Source organism: Pogoniulus pusillus, chromosome 18 (assembly GCF_015220805.1).
Source record: "Pogoniulus pusillus isolate bPogPus1 chromosome 18, bPogPus1.pri, whole genome shotgun sequence".
Taxonomy (NCBI): Eukaryota; Metazoa; Chordata; class Aves; order Piciformes; family Lybiidae; genus Pogoniulus; species Pogoniulus pusillus.
Genome location: NC_087281.1, coordinates 22,018,743 through 22,045,305, shown reverse-complemented (window position 1 = coordinate 22,045,305; position 26,563 = coordinate 22,018,743). Strand labels below are relative to the sequence as shown.

At 40.2% G+C, this 26,563-nt stretch overlaps 1 protein-coding gene and 1 long non-coding RNA gene across 5 annotated transcripts in view; one reads left to right on the top strand and one right to left on the bottom strand.

Moving 5' to 3' along the window:
* The window catches only part of LOC135183570 (uncharacterized), a 53,735-nt gene extending 40,616 nt beyond the window's left edge, over window positions 1-13,119 (top strand). For 2 of the 3 annotated variants that reach the window (XR_010305609.1, XR_010305608.1), the window contains 3 exons: window positions 4,609-4,706; window positions 7,732-7,925; window positions 12,700-13,119. This is a non-coding gene — a long non-coding RNA (uncharacterized LOC135183570). Of the gene's footprint in view, window positions 1-3,732; window positions 3,833-4,608; window positions 4,707-7,731; window positions 7,926-12,699 lie in introns of those variants that run through there. The other variant, XR_010305607.1, reaches the window with a different exon arrangement.
* FEZ2 (fasciculation and elongation protein zeta 2) lies at window positions 1,283-25,970 on the bottom strand. Of its 2 annotated transcripts, XM_064158713.1 has the most exons (9): window positions 25,658-25,968; window positions 24,228-24,336; window positions 19,686-19,802; window positions 17,447-17,591; window positions 13,729-13,997; window positions 10,981-11,061; window positions 6,764-6,839; window positions 5,805-5,870; window positions 1,283-3,399 (listed from the first exon to the last, which is right to left on the bottom strand). In XM_064158713.1, the coding sequence occupies exons 1-9, from the start codon at window positions 25,888-25,890 to the stop codon at window positions 3,383-3,385; spliced, it is 1,113 nt and encodes a 370-aa protein (XP_064014783.1). In that variant the 5' UTR covers window positions 25,891-25,968; the 3' UTR covers window positions 1,283-3,382. The 2 variants fall into 2 exon arrangements, with proteins under 2 accessions (XP_064014783.1, XP_064014784.1); XM_064158714.1 differs by lacking the exon at window positions 10,981-11,061 and having other exon boundaries at window positions 25,658-25,970.
* Between the last annotated feature and the right edge of the window lie 593 nt (window positions 25,971-26,563).

Here is a 26,563-nt window from a genome sequence, read left to right as displayed (position 1 = left end):
TGTCCCCTTGGAAATAAGGCAGCAGCTGCTGTAAACAATGCTGCGCAGATACACACCTTTGTGCTAGTTTGAGGCTACCTGGAATATTTTAGTGAGAAGAATTAGATTATAGGCTGTGAAAAGGAAACAGTGGAGAGGTCTACTTCCCTCATAGGCTTGCTGAGGTAAACATATGTATAAAGACAAGAACACAAAACAGGTAATACAGTATGTGTGGGTCTCTGTCAGTTTGTGCTTTCTACCTGGGCTGTTTTCTGAGTAACTAATCCCCTTGCCAACCCTCCAAGTTCACCTTGCACACAAGGCAAACTCTGGGATGAGGTAAAGGGGTGGAAAGAAGGTGGAAGAGTGGTTGGGAGCTGCTCCTGAGGACTATGATTTCTGGGAGGGTTGTTGTGCTTCTGTATTACCTTTAACTTGCAGCTTCTGTATATAGCTGTAAATACCTGCTTATATATTGTGCTAAGCTAAAGATTCATTCCTTAACTTCCAGCTTGGCTGAGTCTAGACTGGGTGATTTCCTAGGAGTGAGGGGCTGGGTAGCACCCAAACCATCACAACCTTATCATCAGCACTACTGCCATTTTGGGACTAGTGGTACTTCCCAAGTGACACACATCCAGAAAGCACATGATGTAATCCAGCCTGAAGCAACAATAATGTGAACTGCTGCAATAAAGCCATCACTCCAATTTAAAAGCTACAATTACCTGGCACAGTGAACAGCAGTTCTTCTTTACCACCAATTACCTGGACCAGCTGAGTGTCTAGCTGAATCATTATCTTTCACCAGAAAGGAACTGACATTTCAAGTTTCCTTCCCTAACCAAAAAAATGTAATTCTAGGACTACTGACTGCCTGTGGCATCCTGCCCACAGTCCCTAACTCAAAATATGACTCTAGCCAGGAAGTGAATAATCTTCTATCAAGTGAAACAGCTGAAACCTGAGAAAACACCTGGGAAAATAAAGGGAAAAAAGAAGACTTTTAAAGCAAGTGATACAAATAACCTACCTTGAAGTGATTTCAAGTTCTATGATATTAAGACTTCGCTTCCAGGACTTTCCATATTAAAATCAAGGAAATGGGACTTGGGTAAAAATGCATTTACCCAAATCTCTTGTAGGGCATTTGTCAGCAGCTGGTCCTGAGGAGCCACAGCTATCTCATGCTAAAACATAGCAACAAAATCCAGCTCCCTGAAAATTCAAAGTTCAGTAAATTCATCTGGAAAAACAAAGCATAATAGAAAATAAGAAGTACACAGAACTCAACAGAAAAGCAGATTTGGATGGTTTTTATTCAAATGGTTTGAGACACATTTTTTATGTACATATATAGGGGTGTGTGTATACACACACACACTTGCCACCTTTGGCAGCTTTTGGCTAATGCCAGGGCTCTCTATATATAAGATGAACAGGTACCTTTCATAATGAAAACCTGTTTAGTCTCATGAGATGCATGACATACCCAAACAGATGTTTAGCTCACTAAAGCTGTTTCTAGTCTTAGTGTAAGGTTTTCTTTCAGGTTTTATTGCTCCTAGTATTTCATTGTTCTGCCAAGAGCTGTTTTGTTTGTAGTTTTTGGGTGTTTTTTTCTATGTACATGTGGAGTTTTCTGTGTTTTGGTTTGGTTTTCGTTCTACCTTGTCACCTCAAGCCTCAAAAGCAGATTGAAACACCTCTGAATACATCTCATTTGGCAACATGGTGTGTTCTACAAAATGTGCATCTATCAAGCAAAGCAGAGTCATCCCTCTTTGCCCATTTTCTGGTATCAAAAGGTCAAAATGGAGCATCTCCTTAGAAAAAACATGCCATAATGAGCTTGTAACACATAAGCTAAAGAAATAAATGGCAGGTTTCTTGTTAAAGAAACTACAAGCAAAATAGAACAAAGCAACAAAAAACCTTCCTTTCATATGACACACTTATGCAGAGGATCTATTTATTCCTGAGCAGGCTGGCAAGTGGTGGTTGAACAGGGGAGAGGGAGGCAGAAAAAACTTCAAACTGAAAGCTTTACCAACAGAAAAAAAGCACAAACCACAAAACTATGGAGGGAGGAAGTAAAAAAGGTGTTTTCCTGATCAAGATTAATATTTGGTGACAATAACAAAATAGAGTAGTAAAGAAGTGACACAAAGTGTTTAGGAGCAAATTTCTCTTTAACAAAATACTAAAGACCTTAAACAGAAAATGCTGTTTGAAAACATGCTTATCTGTTTAAAACTTTCCTTACCTGCCAGTACATTCACATATGCAGTACATAAATCTGAGTGTAAAATCAAGAGGAATTCAACCTAGAAAACAGATCTTTTATTTTTATTAGCACTCTTTCTATTTCAACCTAATCCTTAAGACTGGCAAAACTGTGACAAGTATTTAATGTTAAGATTATGGTATGCATTTCTTCTACAGGACTTGTAGAAACACATTCTCATCTGTTAAAATGCAGACACACCACAGGGGAGACAGCAGATACAGTTTAGAAGAGAGATTTGTAGTAAAATTCAGAGATACACAATGATAAATGTCTCAATATAATACTTAGAACCCAGGTGCAGGTTTTTCAAACTGTACATGTATTTTTAAAAAGATAAAGCCTTTTAAAACGTTTATATATTGAAGCATTTTTAATAAGATCACTTACTAAACCCAGGGAAAATTATAGCAGCGCTATGGAAGAATATCTAAGCCACGTGGGTATTAATAATTAAAACACAAATCTAAAATATTGCATTACTCAATATGCTTGTTAAATAAGGAGGATAGGTAACATGCTAATTCTTTATGCCAAAACACTAAAGAATCTGGATTTGTTTGCTGTATGAACAATACTGTTGGGACAGTTCAATCAAAATTACCTTTTTAAAAGAAGTGTGGAACGCTGACTTCCACCAACACTGTCTTGGAGTGATTCCTGGAGAACTCACTTGAATCCTTTAGTCCAAGCTTGACCACAGCTCTTTTTGCATCTTTGCTATAGGAGCTAAGGATGATTTTAAATATGGATTCCTTAAAACTAGACTTATTTTATTTACACTATTCAAAGTTTACTTTTCCTTCCATCAACAAAATGTGCAGGAGGATTTACTACATGCTATACAATGTAAAAATAGACTTTAAAAAGCCAGAACAGTGCGAGTAAAACTGTACAATGTTTGTTCCCTGCTCCAGTTCATTGCATTATTAAGTTAAAATGTTGTCATACCCAGAATACTTATTGTAGGATTAGAAAATCCACGCAGACACAGAGGAGGTAAATGCATACTGGTTTTAGGTATAGTGCCAAATGAAAAACAGTATGAGTTACATCCATGGAAAGCTTCTCATCAAAGGAAGGAGCATGATTAATTCTGAAAGGTAGCCTTCTTCATGTAGGACAGAGAACTGCAAAAGAACCAAAAATAAATTTTAATAAACACCAGTGAAGTTAAGTTTACATAAAAATCCATTGTATATACAAGAACACTTAAATGTTGAGTTCTATCATATTAGTAACACAGCAAAATCTAGAAATAACTGAAACCAGCAAGTAAGATATCATCCTCTTCTCAAAAGATAATTAACCAACACAACTCACTACCTTTAACTAATATTATCCAGAAATGAGTTAACTAAAGGTCATGTCTTAGACAGTGCTTTTTGAGGTGTTACTAGAAAGCAGAACATTAAATAAAAGGTGATGCATGCAGTTATACTGTAAAAATATGCACTGACACTTTGAGACTAACTCTACTTTCTCATTCTAGTGCATGTACTTGAATCACACAGTGGAACATTAAGACATGGCCTTCACACGTTTCTCATTCCTGTTTCACATGTAAGACACAAACCTCGGAGCAATCCAGCTTTCAAACCAATGCTAGCACAACGCAAAAGCAAATGAAGAAGTCAGGTATAACAATTAAACAAAAGTTCCAAAGGCAAGAAAGTGAAGTGTTCTTGATATTTGAAATACTTGCATGACTTAAAAATAGGATAAAGATTAAATTCTTGCTGTATTAAAAAAACCAAGAGGCACCCAGGGCACCAAGTGTGACACAGACAGACACATAATGACTCTCCCACCCTGCTTATCTATGTTTTGTGTTCTTCTTATACACCTCAGCAAGCCTATAAGTGAAGTAGACATCATCACTGTTTCCTTTTCACAGCTTATAATCTAATTCTTCTCACCAAAATATTCTAATTACCCTTAAACTAGCATAGAAGTTTTAAATATAATTTACAGACAATAGGTAGGTGGCAAGGAGTATTTTGTGCCACATACGAAACCTTACTGAGCCTTCACCCCACAGGTTTTAATGGCAGAAAGAGAAACTAATTACAGCTTCAGAAACAACTGGAAGACTGTCTGCTCTACAGGATAAATCTACATAAGAATGTTACACTGTCAGTCAAGCTATAAATTTAACACAGTTCAAACACAGCAACATGAAGTTCAATTACAGCTACACTGAAAGGAAGAGCAGAACTCTGTGTTCACTAACTCGTATGACTGATTGCCATTGTGAAAACAGGTCCATAGATTGAGAAAGGCTTAGGTCTGTTCAGTAATGAAGTGATAGCTGAGTGGAAATAACCTTTTCCTTTCAGTATGAATGATACAAGCAATTCCTCCCATCGCTCCTGTTCTACAATTTAAAGCCAACAGTGCTTGTATAAGAAGAGCTGTTTGACCCAACACATTCAGGGTGAGTATGATGCTTCTATATTTGTTGCACCTGGTCTAGCATCCCTGATATTTCTGCCACAAGCATGCAGAAGCTGAGGTAGGAGGGAACCTCAGCATCAAGCTTCCTAGATCATCCTGTCATCCTGCCCTGTTCAGCTAATGTACTTTTTCACAAGCCGCCTTTGCAGCAGATTTCTTCATTTCCCTTGGCAGTCAGTTTACTCTGTGCTCTAGTCATCTGAAAGCTTTTCTGCACAGCTACATCTAAAAACAAGAGCAGACACTGTAGAGAGCAGTATCCAATCAAATCAAATTGCTTCCAGATGTATTATGATGAAGAAAAAATAACTTTAGTGACAACAGTTCAACCTTGAGTTGAAGATTCAGAAAACTAAAGGTTAGTGCCATCATCACTAAAAAAAGCCTTGATCTTGAGTCTAAATGGCTCTCAGCTCAGAAGCAAATACACCTGTCTAATTTAAGAAGGATTTTCAGAAAGGGTAAGTAAACAATGGAGAAGTCAGAATAAAATTATTTAGAAGTAATTTAGCAACCTGGAAGCTACCTGGAACTGCTTAAAGCTAAAGCAATCAGTGGTTTTCAGTGTCTGATATTCTACTAATGTAATCAGTGTTAAGACTAGAAAAAAATGACTCACACACAAACCTTTTAAATAAATTGTAAGTAAGGTAGAACAAGTAAATGTAAGATAATTCTTACTGCTGATGAGAAGGTAACATGTCAAATGAAGATATAAGCATGTCATCTAGCAACTGCATTGTTATCACAGGTAGTTGTGATTCAGTTTCTGAACAAGCTGTACAACACAAGCTCTAACTACACCCATGTGACTTTGGAAGCTAGACTTCTGTGCTCCTGTTGATGTGATTCAGCTATTTGATTTACACCGCATACTTACATTATCTCAAAATAAACACATTTTAGTTTTGAACTACATGTTCAGAAACATCAGATGGAGTAGAAGCACTGTGTTTGATAGAAAGGCACTATAAATCATGAATGGCATAGGATGGCTCTTTTCAAATACACCATCTATGTAAAATAAGTTAAATGAGAACAAAAAAAAAACCTAAACCCTGCTAAGAAACATACTCACCCTTTAAAATATAGTCTGTTAACAAGCTTGGCACTTTCTCACTGTCTTCTTTCATGGCATGGAGGACTACAGTATGAAGAAAAATAAATAAATCACATATTTAGTCATAGATTTAAGACAAGACTCTCAAAAGCAATACCAAGAAGCTGCTTCAACCATTCATATGGGGCTGCAAGAGTGGCTGGAAAGCAGCCAGGAAGAAAGGGACCTGGGGGTACTGATAGATAGGAGGCTGAAGATGAGGCAGCAGTGTGCCCAGGTGGCCAAGAGAGCCAATGGCATCCTGGCCTGCATCAGGAACAGTGTGGCCAGTAGGAAGAGGGAGGTTATTCTGCCCCTGTACTCAGCACTGGTCAGGCCACACCTTGAGTGCTGTGTCCAGTTCTGGGCTACTCAATTCAAGGGAGATGTTGAGGTGCTGGAAGGTGTCCAGAGAAGGGCGACAAAGCTGGTGAGGGGCCTGGAACACAAACCCTATGAGGAGAGGCTGAGGGAGCTGGGGGTGTTTAGCCTGGAGAAGAGGAGGCTCAGGGGGGACCTCATTGCTGTCTACAACTACCTGAAGGGAGGATGTAGCCAGGTAAGGGGTGGCCTCTTCTGCCAGGCAACCAGCAACAGAACAAGGGGACACAGCCTCAAGTTGTGCCAGGGTAGGTATAGGCTGGATGTTAGGAGGAAGTTCTTCATAGAGAGAGTGATTTCCCATTGGAATGGGCTGCCCAGGGAGGTGGTGGAGTCACCGTGCCTGGAGGTGTTCAAGGAAAGCCTGGCTGAGGCACTTAGTGCCATGGTCTGGTTGACTGGCTAGGGCTGGGTGCTAGGTTGGACTGGCTAATCTTGGAGGTCTCTTCCAACCAGGTTGATTCTATGATTCTAACTGTACAGATTCACTGCTTTTGAGCAATCATAGTTGGAAATACAAAGGAGAAAGAGTTAGTGTGGGAACTTCACATGCTCACTTTTGGTTAATGTCTGAAGATCTTCAACAGATGGGGGTCCATTTTTCTTCTCGTAAGGAATAACGGTTGTTAAGTACTGTAAAATGAAAAACAGAGTTACTCAACAGTTATTTACCCAACACCAAAAACCTGTAGCAACTGAAAATGCTACTCACAATTAAAAGTTTTTCAGAAGACTGCATTTCCCAAGAGAGATTAAAATTCTACCTTTCCTGTCCAAAAGCTTTTATTACAGGAACCGATTTAATTTTTGGTGCTTGGGGATATCATTAAGGAGTGAACCTTGTAAGAGTAGGGATATTGTTTGGACTTGGTGATGCCAAGGGTCTTTTCTAACCTGAATGTTTCTGTGATTCTGTGATTTTAAAGGATTCCAAAGCACAGCTGATATAGGCTGTGGGGAGTTCATTAACTAAGAGGTAGAGGTCTGCAGATGCATGCTAATATCTATTTGGGAAAGCAAAGAAAAAACCAACAACCAAACATCTCTTAAACTTTGTATAAGCTGTGTCTGAACCACCTCAGAGTAACTGCAGGGTTTTCTCAGCAAATTCCTCTTCCTGAGGATGTGAAACATTCCAATGATTTCAGCAGAACAAAGAGATGTGCCCAGTCTCAGCTCCAAGAGCGATCTGTGCTCCTCTGTGCAAACAAAATTAGGCTGCTTCACAGTTAGGTGAAAACGAAACCAGACAACTTTCACCTTCTGACCCTTCCAATCAAATGAACAAAGCAACCCTAATTAAATGCAAGACCTCATCAGTTGGATCTTGATTTAAATTCTCAGCTTTCATAGTCAGGTGTGCCAACAGTGATTCAAAGCAGCACTGGTTTTGTTCTATCTACTCTTTAATGAAATCTTAAATTCTTGTGAGCTCTAGTAAAAAAAAGGGTGGGATTTTCTTACATTATTGAAGCAACCCTATTGCTCTTTTATTCAATCAATTTTGACAACATCTTACTTTTAGTCTATAGGAATGCATATTCTTAAAGAGGTCAGCACTTCAAAAACACTGGAATTGCTGAAATTTTCCTGAATGAAAGTGCTTCCTGAAATCTACATCAATTCAGTTGTGAAGAACTTAATACGACCTTTTTTTCTGGGTTACCAGCTACAAAGCAGCAGGCAAAGCAACCCTCTAGCTCTCATTCAGCTTGAGAGGTATGTGGTTCTCCATGTAACAACCCAAACGTGTATTATGCACAAGGTCTCCTCTCCCAGTAGTACACCCTTCAGCAAGAGTCAAGTGTAACTCTGACAAAGAGGTTCACCTTGCAGAGGCAGATTTAGAGTCGCTAGATGCAGCTGGAAGCATTACCAAGTTTAGAATGGGATCATGCACTCCATCCTCAACCATGTCCTCTGCCTAAAATCAAGAGATTCAGTTCTGTGTCACTTAACCTATTGCACAGCATGCACTGACACCTTACCAAGACATTATGCAAACACAGAGCAACTTTTTTCTCTCCCTTTTCCTTTCTGCATTTTCTCACATCCAATTAGAGTAGAGGAATGTATGCACACTCCTTAGGAAACAGTTTTCAATTTCATTTCCAGGAGATGTAACCAATGAGTATCACTACAAAACTGCACTCTCAACAACATTACCAGAATCAATACCTAGATATAGGACCATGAAATCTGCAAATGTCAGAGGTCAAAGAAGATCTACTAACTCAGAAGTCAGATCTCAGGCTATCATTTCCAACACTCCAAACTATATGGCATTCTAGCCCTTAACCTTATGTTGTGACTTTGTGTATGAACTTCCACCTTCTTAGGTACATAAAAAATAGTCTGTCCTTCCTTATTTCTTTAGCACAAATCTATATTGCTAACTGCTCCCTGCTAGCAGAAAACACCTGACTTTATGATGACAACAGGCCTCTAAAACCACTTCAATATTCTGAAAGCAGCATTAAACAACTGAGCATCTGATACTTTCTTTGCTTTGCAACTTGATGCCGTGAGATGGTAACACTAACATTTTAAAAACAGGGGTAGGGTTCAGTAACCAACCAACCAGCCCACCCTCCAAATAAGACAAATGATACAGAAGTCGTGGATTTCTAGGACCAAATGAAATAGACAACCTGATGGTATCTTTTCTATGAGGTGCTGGAATGTGTCCAGAGAAAGGCAACGAAGCTGGTGAAAGGCCTGGAACACAAAGCCTATGAGAGGCTGAGGGAGCTGGGGGTGTTTAGCCTGGAGAAGAGGAGGCTCAGGGCAGACCTCATTGCTGTCTACAACTACCTGAAGGGAGGTTGTAGCCAGGTGGGGATTGCTCTCTTCTCCCAGACAACCAGCAAGAGAACAAGGGGACACAGTCTCAAGTTGTGCTGGGGGAAGTCTAGGCTGGATGTTAGGAGGAAGTTGTTGGCAGAGAGAGTGATTGGCATTGGAATGGGCTGCCCAGGGAGGTGGTGGAGGCACCGTCCCTGGAGGTGTTCAAATAAATACTGGCTGAGGCACTTAGTGCCATGGTCTAATTGACTGGCTAGGGCTGGGTGCTAGGTTGGACTGGCTGATCTTGGAGGTCTCTTCCAACCTGGTTGATTCTATGATTCTACCCTTCTATGCTATTTTTCATTTTAAGTTCTGGTGATTTATAAGACTTGCTTTAGGATACAAATTTGTTTGGGATTTTTCCCTTTCTTTAACTCTGCTAACAAGGATATAGGGTATTATAAATTGGGGAAGAGTATGATCAACATGAAGAATAACATTAGTCAACTAACTAAACAAGTAACATGAGGAGTTATCCAATTAGTGTTTTTGTTAATACAAGATTATGCTACTCAGCTCTAGAAAGTTAGGATACAACAAAGAAAAGGTGCATCTGAATGATGGCACATAAAACAAAGGAAATATTGTAACCAAAGTAAGAGGGGATGGCACAGCTACATGTTCACTTTATGAAAATACATGATATTTAAAAGCATTAAAGAAACAAGTTATTAATAAACGACAGCTGTTTAAAGACAGCCAAGAAAAACACCCACCAAAACACAGCACAGTCCTTACTTTACCTGTACTGAGAAAATGTAGAGTGATACAAACTCTGTTAGGTAAGGTCTGTGTATGTGTTTGAGATCCCTGGATCTACGTATTCATGAACTCTGATATGCACAGCTTGCTTGAGAAAGACTGCAAATATGTTGCTTTTAACTTCACAGTTCAGGAATGACTTGAGAGCAGTTGCTTTGCCTCCTGAACACCTCTACAGGATAGTCCAAGTCAGCTTACAGTCAAAAGCCTAAGCAGCCATCATTTCTAAACTACCAGGAAGGTCATACAGACAGAGGAGTATTTCACACCAGAGGAAAAATAACTGCAGCAAAACCTTCCCATCTAACACATTCCTCTGAAACAACTGTATAAGCTGTAATGGGAGGGTAAGCATTAAACAATCTGAAACTCTACTATTTTGTAATGTGCACAAAAAAGCCTAAATGATAGCATAAGAATTAACATTTTACCTGTATTCAGAGTGCATTTAATAAAACACATGCAGATCTGAAACAAACATTACTTTGAAATCAAGCATAAAAGTCTTCCTGCTTCAGTATATATAATGTCTACACTGATACTCACTGAAGCTGGGACTCAGTGCTGAGTATTTCAACACTTAAGCACTCAGTGAAAAGAGAAAGTTGACTAATACATAGTTTTAGTAATCTGAATTGTGTACATTTGGCTGCTTTCAACATCCTGTGTTTTTCAAAGTCAAAAAGACATACATTAGAGTCCATGCATTTTCCCAGGTCCTACCCTGTTTTCAGATATATTAGTTCTAAGCAGCTGAAGAAAATAAAGTCCTCTTTCAGGAGGTATTACACGTCCTTAATGCTAAAGGCTGAACTCTTATATCTAACCTGATATATACTCTTCAACTGGGATGTTAGATTTTTAGAGACATGCAATGTATTTGAAGCATGCATTATGCAAAACCAGACTTTTCTATTGGGGCAGGAAATAAGGGTTATTATTTTGGTGCATCAGGATACCAAGTCCTGACTGGCAAGACGGTGAGGAGAGAAAGAGAGACTGTAGGGCAACCAGAGTCTCAAGTCAGGGAAAGAGTACAGATCCTAACATTTTTGTCCTGTTTTTTTTCCCCCTATCTCAGCATTTATCATAAACTATTGTAAATTTTCAAGCTCCTACCAAAAGTGCAAGCAATGAATGAGAAAGAGAGTAGATAGCCCAGCACCTGTTTCTCTCCACCTGAGTTTCCAAAGGTGTGGCGGAAGCCATTCTGTATGACATTTGAGATCCCTTCCATGCTGAAGCGCTAAAGGCAGTGAAAACAGATCAGAAAGAAAAAAGGGACAGAGAAAAATTCAGAAGACTATTAATCAGCATTTACCAAGACAAATGACAAAGACAAGCTCTAAGATGTATTTCAGCACATTTCTATTTCTCCATTCACCTGTTTAATTTTCATAAGTAAAGAGCAAATGTTGTAAGGGTAATTGAGCAGTGTATCGACACCAAAATTGGATTAAATGAAATCTTCACACTGTAGACCCAATAACTGGGACTTGCCTTTTACATTGTGAAATGTAAAGAAGTAGTGGTTTTAAAAGTTTAGTTCACACCACACCACAATCTCCTTTCAAATTCACGTTTCAGCAATAACACTTTTAGAGACAATACTGATACCAACTGCTCTGATTTTAGACACACTCTTCAGAGGTATTTATTTTCAGCTCTGCTCCTTTAAAATGTTTTAGGTTCTCAAGCTTCCTTCTCCATAAATGAAGCAATAATTAGTATTCCCTATTTTTTGGTAATATGATAACATATATAAAATTAGATATATACATATGAAGCTCCAGTACATGGGATCATGGAAACCAAGTAAAGAAAAAAATAACATAATAGTCCAATCATATTTTTTTCCTTGAACTTGGTAATCCTTTTTGCTTGCTGAAGAAGTGAAAAAAAATCAAAACAACATCGATGAGATATAAAAATTAGCAACCATGAAAAATATTAAGAGGAAGAAACTGGGAATTTGCTGACACAGGGCATGACAACGTGCACATTTCAGCACACAGGTACTTATTTAGGGAAGGGAGAACAAAATGTGCTGGAATACAGTATTAATTTACTTTCTAAAGCAAGAGGTCAGTAAATGGACACAGAACAATAAAGATGGCTTTGGCAATACCTAAGATATCCTACTTCAGGGAATCAGTATCTTGAAGACCTGCCTATTTTCAATTACTCTCTTGCTTTTCTTTGGGAGAAAGGTAGAAGTTTCAAAAGAGAGTGACTTGCCCAAATACTGTATGGAGGACAAGAAAGTTCACTTACAGTATACACTGAAGAACTAGTTTTCTTAAGAGTATGAAAATTTAACTCTACTTCCAAGCTTTGTATTTAATTGAGGCTTCACTACAGTTTAAGAGAACTACTTATTCATGCATTATTTATTAACAGAAACTCATTTTTCATAAAGTTACTTGAACATACTCTCTGTACACACACTTTCAGCACTTGCTTAAAAAATAAGGGAAAAAAAAGGATCACTGAAGGAAGGAAGCTTGCACCTCAAATCTGTGAAGAGTGAAAACTCTTTTTGGAAGAACTGCACATATGCAGCTTACAGACTTACTTCAGAACTAGTTTGTTCAATCCCTCAGAAAGCACTCTGACACATCTGTATCTTGAACGTGTCTAATATTGGGCCTGCCTACAGTTACACAGTCACCATCCCTGGAGGTGTTTAAAAGGTGCATAGATGTGCTTTAGCACCAGATGACAGAGTTCAGCAACGGTTGGACTCAATGATCTTAAAGGTCTTTTCCAACCAAAATGATTCTATACTAAAAAGTATCAAAGTCTCTAAATTTGAAACCGACCTGAATAGTTTATGAATCACTTGACTCAAGTTTCAAAACCTTGCCATTCTTTTTCTTTCTAGATTGAATACCACATCTTGTTTTCCCATGACTCAGAACCAGGAAGAGTTTGAGCTTTTCACTGTGCTCTTGCAAAGGAGTGACAATTTTGTATCGTTTTCCAGGCATTTATTTTCCTCAAGTTCTATTAAAAACTCAGCTATGTACATGAAATTTTTTCATTAGATGGACAACATCAGAACTCTATTTGGGTTATATCCCAAGTATTTCATTCTAAGTTTAGAAATAAAATCTGAAGAATCGATATTTCATTGCAAATATTCATTCCTTACGTTTGAAAAGCAAAACTTAAAAGCTTCTGATGTCAAACTGAAACATTTGTTATGGGACTACACTTTCCACAGCCAAAGGATACGCTAAGAAATTCTGACTCTAAGACCTCTGTTATTTAAAATTATATTAGACAAATAAAAAAATGCCCTAATAACCCAATTTCTTTCATGCCTTGTCTCTTTTATTCAAACTCTGAGAGAGAATTTTTCTTTTGTTCCTGTGTTTTGTAAAGAATAAACTAAATTATCTCCCCCCTTTATATCTGCACTACACCTCAGTCCTGTCTCTCACTGGATATAGAAACTCTGCCACATGTTTCCAGAGATCCAGGGTTAAACTTTCACTTTTTTTTTCCTTACCTATAAACCAACATGAATAATAACTATATGTACAACTACACCAAAAATAACGCTGATTTTCCTGCAAGATTAACAGTGGTAAACACATACTGAAATTATCACAGTGACACCAAGCAGATAAACGAGTCTGTCTACTGGCAATAAGACATAGTACTACATCCAAAGTTGTATCTCTGCAAGAAAGGCCTGCTGATTTCAAAATAACTTGCAAATGATTAAAAAAAATCTTTTGAGTATGAAGAGAGTAAAATGTTATATTGACTTGAGGAAAAAAAGAGGATTTCAATAGGAAGTTGTCTCCAGCTGAAGGCATAGGAGCAGGTATCTTATCCAGACCAACTATTTCCCATAGGAAAAAAAGCATTTTGAATGTATAAGTAAAACCAAAATTTTTCTTACTGTTCCAGGCATATGACTTCTTTCTTGTTTGCCATTCTGAGGACTACCATTTTTCACCTTCTTTTTCTTCTTTGTTGTTTCTTTGTGTTCTCTCTGTTTGTTTTGTACTTCGATGAGGACAGAAATGAAGCTATTTTTCACTTCCTTTTCAAACTCCAACTCATCTCGTAGAGCCAACTGCTGTACTAACTCCTCAGAATAATCCTTAATAGCAGTCTCAATTTCTTCTAGCAGCTCATTTAACTCAGCAACAGATAATCTTTTTACTCCTAGAAACAGTTCACACAAAAAATAATATGTCAAGAAAAAACTACTCTGAAATTTTTCAAAACAAACCCCTAAATTCTAAAACCACATACAGCAAAACATTAGCCCTGAAGGTGACACATCATGAAGGCAATTAGATTATTAACAGGAAGATCATTAAAGTTCCTTCTTATTTCTGAGAAATCTAAGATAATCTGGAAAATATGAAGAACTTGTTGTACTTGAGGAAGCTGAACTAAGTGCTAAACTTCTAAAACCTCTGTTAACTACTACTTTCCATCTACACTCACTGTTCAAAGTAAAAGATCTCTGTATTTTCTGACACAATAATCAATGCTTAGGTATTTCTAGAGTTCTTTCACCTACAACAATACAGAAAATATGGTTTAGAGTAACAAAATCTTCTTGGAGATATTGCTAATGTATACATGTGTATTAATAACAACTTGTGCCAGGCTTTTATGGGAGTATTTTTGGATGCAAACAAACAAAATCCTCCAGTTTTCTTGGGCTGGGGATTGTAGTCAGAAGACTGAAACAAAATCCCAGATAAAAATTAGCTGACAGGCTCATTTTAATCAAAAATAAGAATTAACAGTCTAGAGAAAGCATAAGACTAAATTGGTCACAGTTACAATCAGAAGCCTGTAGAACATCAATTTGGAAATTAAAAAAATCCCACCTTTTTGCATTTTAAACTTACAGTGGGGTAATGTGCTGCAGAGAGTCAAATTAGGACCAAAAAGAATGTTCTGAGGCTTGCTTGGGTTAAAAGTGGCCATATTCTGAGGGCTACTTTCCATTTGCACTTAAGCCTGATACACCTAGAAAGACAGTAAGTCCCACAGCTGCTGTGTAACAGAACATAACTTTCATTGGCATTTGAGAAACAGCTAGTTACACTGAAGAGTACAATCTGTTTAAGGACACAGTACAGATTTTTGTAATAATTTGGTTACATTGAACAAGTCAAGTAAATGTCATGTCTAAAAAAATTCTTGTCAAGGGAAGTGCCTATGGACAAGTGTTGAAAAATACAAATATGGCCACAAACTACAAAAAAGCACAGCTCTTAGAAGCATGAAAGGTAATACATGAAATGTGATTTCTTTCAATACAGCAAGAAAAATAATTGGGGAAAGTTCATTGTCACTCAGTAAAGAAAAACCCAGTGAAACTGGCAGGGGGGTTAGACTCAGTGATCTCAGGATCTCCAGCCTCATTCTGTGATTCTATGAAAGCAATATGCTGACAAGGGGAGTTTTTGGAGCAGTTTAGACCTTAAAAGTCTGTTCAAACATTGTAACATTCTGTATGCTTTAAAAAAAATATCTAATTTTCAAGTAGTTTGAATTATCCATTGGCTATATTGTTGTTTAAACTGTTCTAAGCATGTAGCATGCAGGTTATAACCTTTAACTGTAATAGAGATCTTAGCTGTGCTCACAGTCACTGCATGTGCCACAATAGGTCTGACCATTTGAATAACTTTGCAAAGTCAATTTGGGTTGTCAGCAATAGCAAATAGCCACATGAACTCAAACATGAGCAGGGAGAAGAAAGGTAAATTCAGCACCAAGATTATTTGGTGCTCCGTGGGTGCAAGTCACAGAGTGTGCATTAGTTTATAAAACTGAGTACACTGTGGTAAAAGCTAGTAAGGTCCATATGTTGTGGTAAAAACGAGTAAGTTCCATACACTGCACCCTGTTTCCTTTTTGTGAAAGACAAAAAGAGACAGCACCAGTGAGTCTCAACCCTTAAGAACCAGCTTCACAGCCAGAGAAACAGTTGTTCTAAAAATGCAGGTGCAGATTACCCAACGGCAGTCCTGATTTGCTCATGATAAATCAGTTGTTATTATCAAGGTCTATAAAAGGGCTACACAGAAACTACTCAGCTGATGCACCTGAGTGAATACAGAGCAATTCAAATGCAGATGACTACTTGGATTAAATCTTAGATACGCAGGCTAACCGACTCACATGAGTAACTAAAGCTGTAACTGGTTTTGGACTGTCTTAATACATGTCCAAGAAAACAGTAAATACAAGCTCTGTTTCCCTGTTCTCAATCCTAAACATTAACATCTCTGTTGTAGCTTATAAAAGCCAAACATTTCCTAGGAAAACTCTGCAATGGTTTCAGAGAGATGCAATCTGAATCTGACTTATCATTGCACACACAAAAATAGTAGCAAAAGATTTTCATTAAAGAGTGACCCAAAAGTCATGACGGCAGATTCTGAGAAATTGGTTGTTAAAGTAACTCACAGCATTGTTTGGTCAAGGCTTAGTGAGATGACCTTGAGACCATTAAGATGCAACAGAAAAGATGAACTCCTGAGGCAAAGCAAGTTAAATATATGAAATACCAAGCAAGCTTGACTAGCTCTAAACCTAAAGACATATGGAACTGTCAGAAAAGAAGGCAGCCCTGCTGAGCAAGATACACTTTGCCTTCACATTCCTGAAATTTATGTGTTGAGACAGCTAAGAGTCCAACCATGAAAACAGCATCTTGCCCATCTATCTGGAGTGCAGCAGAGTAAGTCACATCACAAAAGCTCAGCCAGTGTCCTGAATCTTCTACAAAATTTATATTGCTGACCAAGACTAAAGGACAGAAAGCGCCAAACTTTTTAAGCAAGTCCAAAGAGGAAGGATCACTTAGCAATTTTTTATGTACCTCCTAGAAATGATTGTGACAAACAAACAGACAAAAATGATTTCCATTAAGAAAGTGATTAATCACAGGTTTCTTTTACATATAATTGGATCTACCACAACTAAACAACACATGTCATTTCTCCTTTCCTTTTGTATAGGGAAGAATAGATGGTTTCAGATGAGTAGAATAAGATATAAAGGGTTTTTTGTTTGTTTTAAACTTTTAAGCTTTAGGAAGAGAAATGAAAGAAAATGTGGGACATAAAAACATGTAAGATGAATGCTTATGTGGAAAAAAAAAGAAACAGTTGTTTTATTTTTGTATTACTGCATATCAAGGAATGTTGCTGTGACTGGAATGGTACCAGAGAGACACCAATTTCTTTATTTACTGCATAATGTTCAAGAGCTTCAGCTGATCTTCTTAAACACTGTGTACTGGTCCCAAGAAAGTTTTCACTTTAAAATACAGAAATTTATAACATAAAGTTTAATAGAAATGATCAATTTACCACTTTACCTACAAAGGAATCTCAATTCAGCGAATCAAGCTTCAGCATATTTCTTTTCATTTGAAATTTCAGAGTCAAACTGAAACTTCCTAAGTGATGAAACCTGACAAAGGTAAATCTTCTATTCATGTTCTAAACGTCGTTTGTTCTTTCAGAGCATTCTGATAATACTTCTGAATGCAGGTGGTTTGTAATGAATCAAACACATGGTAAACTTGCCCTTTAAACTATTTTTAATAAACACAAGAGCAAAATATAAATGAAACTTACTCTCTTCATAGCTGTTGTTTGTACTGGACCTCTTGAGTGTTTGAATTTCCTGAGAGAGTATGGAGAGTCGATCTGACTGGGTGGGTGTTTCATCATCATCTGGATCAGGTGATTCCTGCATCATTTCCTCTATTTCTTCGATTACCTTTAAAAAATTAAAACTCTTACAAAAAGCCTCTTGCACAAAAAGAAATAGCCTCCAATATAAAGCAACACTGTTAAGACCTTATGGGTTTGGGTTTTTTGTGTGTATGTTCTGCACTTTGGCCACAACAACCCCAAGCAGCACTACAGGCTGGGGACCGAGTGGCTGGAGAGCAGCCAGGAGGAAAGGGACCTGGGGGTACTGATAGACAGTAAGCTGAAGATGAGGCAGCAGTGTGCCCAGGTGGCCAAGAGAGCCAATGGCATCCTGGCCTGCATCAGGAACAGTGTGGCCAGTAGGTCAAGGGAGGTTATTCTGCCCCTGTGCTCAGCACTGGTCACACCACACCTTGAGTGCTGTGTCCAGTTCTGGGCCCCTCAATTCAAGAAAGATGTTGAGGTGCTGGAAGGTGTCCAGAGAAGGGCGACAAAGCTGGTGAGGGGCCTGGAGCACAAATCATATGAGGAGAGGTTGAGGGAGCTGGGCCTGCTTAGCCTGGAGAAGAGGAGGCTCAGGGGTGATCTTATTACTGTCTACAACTACCTGAAGGCGCATTGTAGCCCGGTGGGGGGTGGCCTCTTCTCCCAGGTAACCAGCAATAGAACAAGGAGACACAGCCTCAAGTTGTGCCAGGGTAGGTATAGGCTGGATATTAGGAAGAAGTTCTTCACAGAGAGAGTGATTTCCCATTGGAATGGGCTGCCCAGGGAGGTGGTGGAGGCACCGTCCCTGGGGGTCTTCAAGAGAAGCCTGGATGAGGCACTTAGTGCCATGGTCTAGTTGATTGGATAGGGCTGGGTGCTAGGTTGGACTGGATGATCTTGGAGGTCTCTTCCAACCTGGTTGATTCTATGTGGGGTTTTTGTTTGCTTGCATTATTTTTATCTTTTTGTTACTCTCAATTAGCAAATATGCTGCTGGATGAAACCAATACCAAGACCAGATGGAAAAGATTCAATGAAATCATCTTGACACTTTCTCCACATCCTTGTTCTCTGAGAATAAGTCTCATTTTTCAAGGTAAATTGGTGATCTCGTAACAAGCAGTGAGGAGAAACTACAGTTACTTCCATATGAAGGTGAACATAGTCATGCTTAAGAGGACTGAACTAAAGAGTGAACTGGAATATCTTTCATATTCGGTTGAAGGAAAACAAAACAAGGACAAAATCAATTACCTCCCCATATCCCACTTCATTACACTTCTCTGAAAAACAGAAAAAAAACCAAGAAGCAAAAACCCAAGCATGTCCTGAATTACCTGAAAATCTGTTGTGCTTATGAGACGTTTTATGAACCGATTCACCAAAATATGAAGTTAATTTTTATCCCTGGGTGTAAGATCAGAGACAGCATGAAAACAAAAATGCTGTTCATAGAGAGCTTACTTTTCAGTGTAGGAATGACAGCTGAATAAATAATGCATCATATTCCACAGATTTAAAGGCTGTAGACAGCGTTGAGATCCACCTCATGGTCAGTAGAAGCTGAGGCAATTGAATCAGCTCCTGTCTTCCCTGCAATGTTTATCAGACTTTACAGATAACGTTTTAAATTACAAGAGGTTACACTCTTGCATTTGCTTACCAAAGCAGGATCTCAATGGACAGTCATTAACCTTACTCAGAAGAGGAATTTTCAAGATAACTAAATCCGTGGATTTGTAGCAGAAGCCTCTAAGTAATTCGTAAAGCTTAGCAGCACAACTGTCCTGCCGTTCCTGCACTAGGTAAACTCACGGATGTTTGCTAACCACAAAGTCAGAATCATGCTGGGAAACTACAAACTATACAGTAACATCTACTTTCCAAACTTATTTTTTCCTTAACACTTACATGTAATTTAGTGGTATCCCTGACTAATTCATGGTAAGAAATTTATAAAGACTTCAAAGATACTGGACTATATCAACCTCATCTGAAACACTGGCATACTTTAAAACTCTGAATGACCTACTAATATCTCACATATAACTACAATTCTAAATCAAGAACAATCAATCAGCTTAGCTAGGCTGATAATCAAGAAGAACAAAAAATAACAGAGACTCAGAAAAATTACTACATCAACAATGTTCTTTGCTGAACACTTTACCTGCTCTGCTGTGAAGAGGGGTTCATCGTTGATGCAGGAAACAATGATAGAATGCATATCCAGCTGTTCTCTCAGCTCTTCATCATCTGACAGGTCAAGGTTCAAATTATCATTTACCTAGAAAAAAGAGATTTATGTAAATACATATATCCATATTTGTGTTTATGCATAAATAATACATGCACAAGAAACAAAAGGAGAACTAAGGCTGAATTTTAAGAACAGATTCCTTGCACAAAATAATGGAATCAATGATTCTTGCTGTCAAATACCTGAAAACTGAAGTACCTTAACAATGGAAAACAAAACTCCAATTGGAGAAAGTTAAAATAGGTATCAGTCTTTAAAAACTTTAAACACCCTCAAAATATAAATATCATATACACAAAGACATGCAAGTATCATCATGGAAGGCAGTCAATCCAATGCAGACACTTAGATGAAGATTGACACTTGAAAATGCATCTAAAACCTCTAATGTTGCACAGATTTGTTATTTTAAGTACCTTTACACTTCTAGTTCCACACAGAAAAGATGTAGAAAAAAAGTTGGTTTAAAACCTGGTTAACCCCAGATTCTTTAAAAAACATATTGTTGAGTATCTCAGCATCTTTTCAGAAAGAAGCAGAAGCAATGCTGTTCCCACACCTATTGTATCAAATTATACTCATCCTTCAAAACTGAAGGTAAGAAAAGATTTAAGCCCTCGGGTATATTCCACTCTACCAAGTATTCTAGCTTATTTATACATTTGTTTGCTTTTTCTGCAGTTTGTCTACTTTGATTCCAGTCAAATACACCTAGAAAAGGCCCCCATAAAAAGCTGCAGCCCCTAGCCTTTGACATTTTGAGTTCGACTGCTTTAAACAATCTTTGGGCTAAATTACAAGCATTACAGCTCTATAAAGTCTTTGGTCTCACTATAGAAGTTTTCAATTTTTATGGTAAATGCTCCAATTTTCCCAGTTTCTTCAGAACTTATTATTTTTCAGATGAATTTTGAAGGTGCTGTCATTATCCCCAGATAATTGGTCCACAAGGCAAAACATGAAATGTGTATTTCTGCAGTCACTGGAATGAAGTAAAATGACCACTTTCTTCCAGAATTTGAATTATAATAAGCATACAGTGACAGAGCTCCACTAAGAACATCTATCCATTTACAGCACAGTTTTGACATTCTTTAATGTCCTCAGCTCTCAAATCTTTCTGCATGATTGTGGCAACAGCTATGGGACAGTAAGCATGAATAATAATTTATTTAAAAGGAAGCCGGCTTCCTCTCCTGACATCTCCAAAAATGACATACTGGGAGACTATCAAGAGTATACTGTGATAATTTACATTTGTAATGGGCCAAAACAACAGGTTAACCTGTCTGCTCCCTCAGCACGGAAGTTGGGGAAAAGCAACACCCCAAAAAACCCCTCCACACTGAGACAAAGAGGACGAAGTAAGCATTTACTGAATGGATGTGAATACAATGCACAATTACCTTAGCATATCTGCAGAGAAAGCATGGTGGAATGCAGCAGCAAGTAAGCTAAAATTCCAAGCCAGGGTGCTACCCTGCCATCCCTTCCTGTCCTGCTGCCATCTCAGTGCAAGAACAACACCTAAAAGCCCAGAATCAAAACCCGGCACCTGGAACAGGAAGCCTCCCATGTTACAATCTGAACTTCAAGTCTCCTAACACTTCACTCCAGCCAGCACTTTCATTTTGAAGCTGGCATGAGCCAGGATAGTATGAATAACAGCAGACATCAGCTCAGACTATGACAAGGCTAAGATAACCTTAACAGCCTGAGCTAGAGCTGATGTCAGAAGGACCACCTGGCCTTCCACTCAGCCACATTCCATAGCTGTTTCTTGTCCTCACATTCATACTATAGAATGATCTGTGTTCTCTGCCCCCCCACACTTTAGAAATCAGCCAGACTAGACTCAGCCAGCTCTGGAAATATGAATGAAGCTTATATTTACAGCTAGCACAATATACAAGCAGATATTTACAGTAGATACAGTTATAGACAGAAATAGACAAGGTAAAAGGTAATACAGAAACACAACAGCCCTCCCAGAAACCTGAGTCCCCAGGAGGGGCTCTTAACCACCCCTTCACCTTCCCCCCACCCCTCTCAACTTTACCCCAGTCCCAAGGAAGAACGGAGGTTCGGCCAGAGGTTAAGAAGCAAAGTGGGTTAGCTCAAAATGAAGGGTGAGGTTAGAGAGATGCAGCTCAGCCAGCAGCCCGAGCGAGAGTGATGCCGGAGAGTGTTATCAAATGTGTTTATTTCTTGTTCCTATACTTCTCAGCAAGCCTGTGAGGGAAGTAGACATCACCACTCTTTTCCTTTTACAGCCTGTAATCTAGTTCTTCTCACCAAAACACTCTAGCCTGCTTCAAACTAGCACACTGCTTAAAAGTAATCTAACAAAAAAAACAATAAACAAGCAATTGCACAATCCTCTTCCTCATATGACTGTATTAACACTGCCACCCAACTACTTTTTTCACTATTAGAGCCATACAAAAGTTTTCACAGATCTGTGACATGAAGCATCAGAGACTAGAGAAATCAGCCTCAGTCATCTTAGTTTTTTTCCTGGTAAAACAGGAAGAGAAAATACCTTAAGCATAAGTTCAACGGTATATTATTAGTTTCAAAGCCATCAAGGAAGTGTTGCTTAGCTGTCACTATTCATTGTAAGAAAGTTAAAATGAGCTCCTGGTTGGTCTGTATGTGCTGTCACAGACCCAGAAATACTGCAGAAACACAGAGAAAAAGGAAAAGGACCCACGCGAAACGCTCCCAAACAGATGGGCTTATCACACCACAGGCATGCCAGGTGGAGTGACAGCTGAAAAACCTTCAGATATATTTAACCCATGAATTGATTTTCCTTCTACTTGGTAGCATACTTAAGATTCCTTTTTATCCAGCATCACCACTTCACTTTTTTTTATGTTGCACCTTCATCACCTCAAAGAACAATTTTCTATACTGCACCTAGCTACCCATCAAGAAATCCATCAGCCTTTCAGTCCATATTTAGGTCACACAAAAAGGTCACAGCATGGGTGGTTGCAAGCCTTTTTTACTTGAAATAGAAGTATTTAATTATTCTCAAAACCACTGAGAAAATCTGAACATTCTAACAAAAACTAGAACTAGAGGTCAAATTGAAGGGATAACCATCAGACTCAAATCATGACAGTGTGCTCCAAATTGCCACCTTCCCCTGTTAAACCCCAAATTAGCCTCTTCAGCAGAAGAAAATTTGCTCCTGTCTTAATAAAAAGTAGCTGTGGCTTACATAACAGATGGCATGATCCTATTCTCAGGTTACACACACATATTTTTACAACATACCACAACTTCACTATGTTTCAAAAGATAAGCCACTCATTTCCTCAGAAGATCTGTGAGATGGGAGTTCTTCCTAGCTTTTTTTCCCCTAAGTGTTTTAATCCACTTTTAAGATCAGAGGACAACACTTTTTATAAAGCTATCAAAGGTCTTCATTCCCTGCTCCCTCCTCAGACAACTATTCTACTTAAGAAAAACAAAGCAAACTCTTACACTTCAGCATCTCCTGAGTAACTTTCTGTAATAAAGCCACTTTAGAGTCTCCGCCTGACCACAAAATGCGATGAACTTAAATGGCCACACTGGATTTACAAAATCAGGGTACTCCTGTGTCTTATCCTCCCTTATCCATAATAGTGGTCAACATGAAACTGAGTAGAAAGATTTTATATGAAACACCTTCTCATTTTGTAAGTTTTTCTATTGTGCTCTGGCTCTAAGGAGCACCCATCTGAAACTAACTGTGAATCATTTTAACCCAAGGAGACATAAACATGTTTGTGTTCAGTTCTGGGCCCCCCAGTTTAGAAGGGACGTTGAGATGCTTGAGCATGTCCAGAGAAGGGCGACGAGGCTGGGGAGAGGCCTTGAGCACAAGCCCTATGAGGAGAGGCTGAGGGAGCTGGGATTGGTTAGCCTGGAGAAGAGGAGGCTCAGGGGAGACCTTATTGCTGTCTACAACTACCTGAGGGGTGGTTGTGGCCAGCAGGAGGTTGCTCTCTTCTCTCAGGTGGCCAGCGCCAGAACAAGAGGACACAGCCTCAGGCTGCACCAGGGGAGATTTAGGCTTGAGGTGAGGAGAAAATTCTTCACTGAGAGAGTCATTGGACACTGGAATGGGCTGCCCGGGGAGGTGGTGGAGTCACCGTCCCTGGGGCAGTTCAAGGCAGGACTGGACGTGGCACCTGGTGCCATGGTCTAGCCTTGAGCTCTGTGGTAAAGGGTTGGACTTGATGATCTGTGAGGTCTCTTCCAACCCTGATGATACTGTGATACTGTGATGTTAACAGTTTAATTTTTTTCTTAAACCCTCTCATATGCAATGAGTGGCAATAAAAGCATTTTAGTCTACTTAAGAACAACATTATTTTATACAAATGCAAAATGCCTTTTCCCCCACCGCTGAGTATAAAAGATCCAAGGAAGGTATTTCTGCTGATTAGAACTCACCCCTTTTTCTGACAGATTCAGTGTTGGCAAATGCAAAGCTCTGGTGTGGGAAGATTTCCAGTCTACTGGCATTACATTACCGTAATTATCAGTCAAAGCATTCCAAATTCTGCAGAGAGGAATAAAACAGAAATGCAGACCTTAAAATAAGCAGCAACTGATCAAATGTAAATGTACTTTTAATGATGATGTATTTCTACCAGCAACTATTTTTCCTTCCTAATTATTCACCTACAATATTTTTATAACACCTCTAAACTAAGAGAAAATACTTTTTGATACATGTATTTCCCCTTTTAAACCAACAGTGTATGCAGAGGTGCAATAAAACAATGGGATGAAGAGACAACTTCGCTACTAATTACATAATCATACTAAAAATCTTTTGTGGGAGTGGATGGGCCCTCCTTTAATAACTCTGAACTCAGTGTGCCTTTTTCACATTAAAATCAAGCATAGCGGAGGCTGAATAGCAAATTCTGAACCAAGTCAGTCTGTCTGTCTTAGCAGGTTTCTGCCCCGAGTCAGCTAACAAACTGCTACGCCGTGGGTAGCATGTTCAGAATGGTTGCCCAGCTAGCTCAGAGTAGGTTAGAGGAACGACTGAGCCAGATACAGAAGGGCAAAGTGAGCCTCGTCACTGCCCAACACATCTCTGATTCATGGATTTCTGAACTCATCTCACTCTTTATACAATATATGTCTCTGTTTTTTTTTGCTAACAATTTTTTTTCCTTTCTTAGAGTAACCCTTACAGTGTAGTCACTGTCAAACAAATCCTGCAGCATCCTGAATAAGAAAAGCCGACTATAACTTACTGTAAAATATATACGAGTACTTGTAAAGTAACGCTATAATCAGGAGGAAAGCAGCACAGCTCAGACAGGCTCTACTGCTCAGGGGAAAAGACCCACAGCTGCAGCAGCAATGATTTTCTCCACCTGCTTCCCCTATGTTCCACGTTTAATTTCAAATGCTGGAGCAGGGGGCATTTCGCAAGAAGCTAAATAAATTCTACCCTCAATCACTTCGAGATTCAGAACAGCTGCTGCTTCTCACCTTGACGATAAAAGGCACAGCTGCCCAATAGCCAGAGGGACAGAACCAGAAGGTTGATTGTCAAACCTGCGCGGCGCAGGCTGGACATGCCGCCTGCCCCCGGCTCCAGGCCCGTGAGTGGGGAAAGGCTTCAACTCCCACCGCACAGAAGCTCTGCTGGGCCTTTGGGTGAAGGCAGCCAAAGTCAGAAGGCCGATGGGCAGGGGGCTAGCGAGGCACGGAGCCCGCGCAGTGCCCAGGCTCAGCGCCCTGCTCCGCGCCCCCGCCCCAGTTAGCTCCGACTGTTTCTTCAGGCTGAGTCAGTCCTCCCTCTCGGGCGACTCAGCCACGGCCACCCACTCTCCGTGCTTCCCCCAGGGGCCTGTACTCACTCGTCGTCCTGCAGGGCGCTTTGCTCCGTGAGGGGCCGCAACGGAACGCGGCTCTCGCCCCCGACTGCCCGGGCCTGCGGGGGCTCAAAGCAAAGGGACAACTTCGTCCCCAGATCCCCACCGTCCCAGCCGCCTTTGTCGCGGGCAGCCTCGGGACCACTCCCCGCGGGGGCTTGGAAGCCCGAGAAGTCTTGCCAGTCCCCCGGATCTCGCTGCGAGGCCGCGGCCGCCATAGCTGCCACCGCAGCTAGCAACAGCGGGCTGCGCGCCCCAGCTACCGGCGCTGCGCGCTCCCAGCGCCTCCCGCGGCACGGCGGGGCGGGGCGGGCCGTGCTGAGACGCGGGGCGGGGCGTGCTGTGCCGTGACGCGGGGCTGGCCCGCGGCCGCAGCGGGCGGGGCGTGCCGTGCGGTGCTGTGTTGTGCCGTGCTGTGCCGTGCTGTGCCGTGCTGAGAAGCGGAGCTGGCCCACGGCCGCAGCGGGCGGGGACCCGCTTGCGGGGGTATGCGGGGCCGTCTCGGCGGGGCGGCCTCACTGCCTGCCACCAGGAACCGTTAGCAGCTGTGAGCAGCCTATATGCTACCCAGCAGCGCCAGGGGCAAGCCCGCAGCTCTCAGACTAGAGGACGAGGCCGGCGGCTGGTCCAGCCGCTGCTTGCAGGGCCGGAGGAGAGCCGGACCGGGCTGTGTGGCTTCTATCGACTTCTATCCTGAGGCAAGGGCTTCTGAGGCAGTGAGCGGTGGTAGCGACGGGGCCAGTTCGGCGGATAGGAGAAAGGACAAGGAGTGTGTGCCGTAATTTCCCTGTAACCAGGTAGTCTAGGGGTGGGTGGCTTTTCGGCTGTTCTCCCGCCCTTCGGCAACCCAACATAGTTAATTTTTGAAGATACTTCATTGTTGCTAGCACA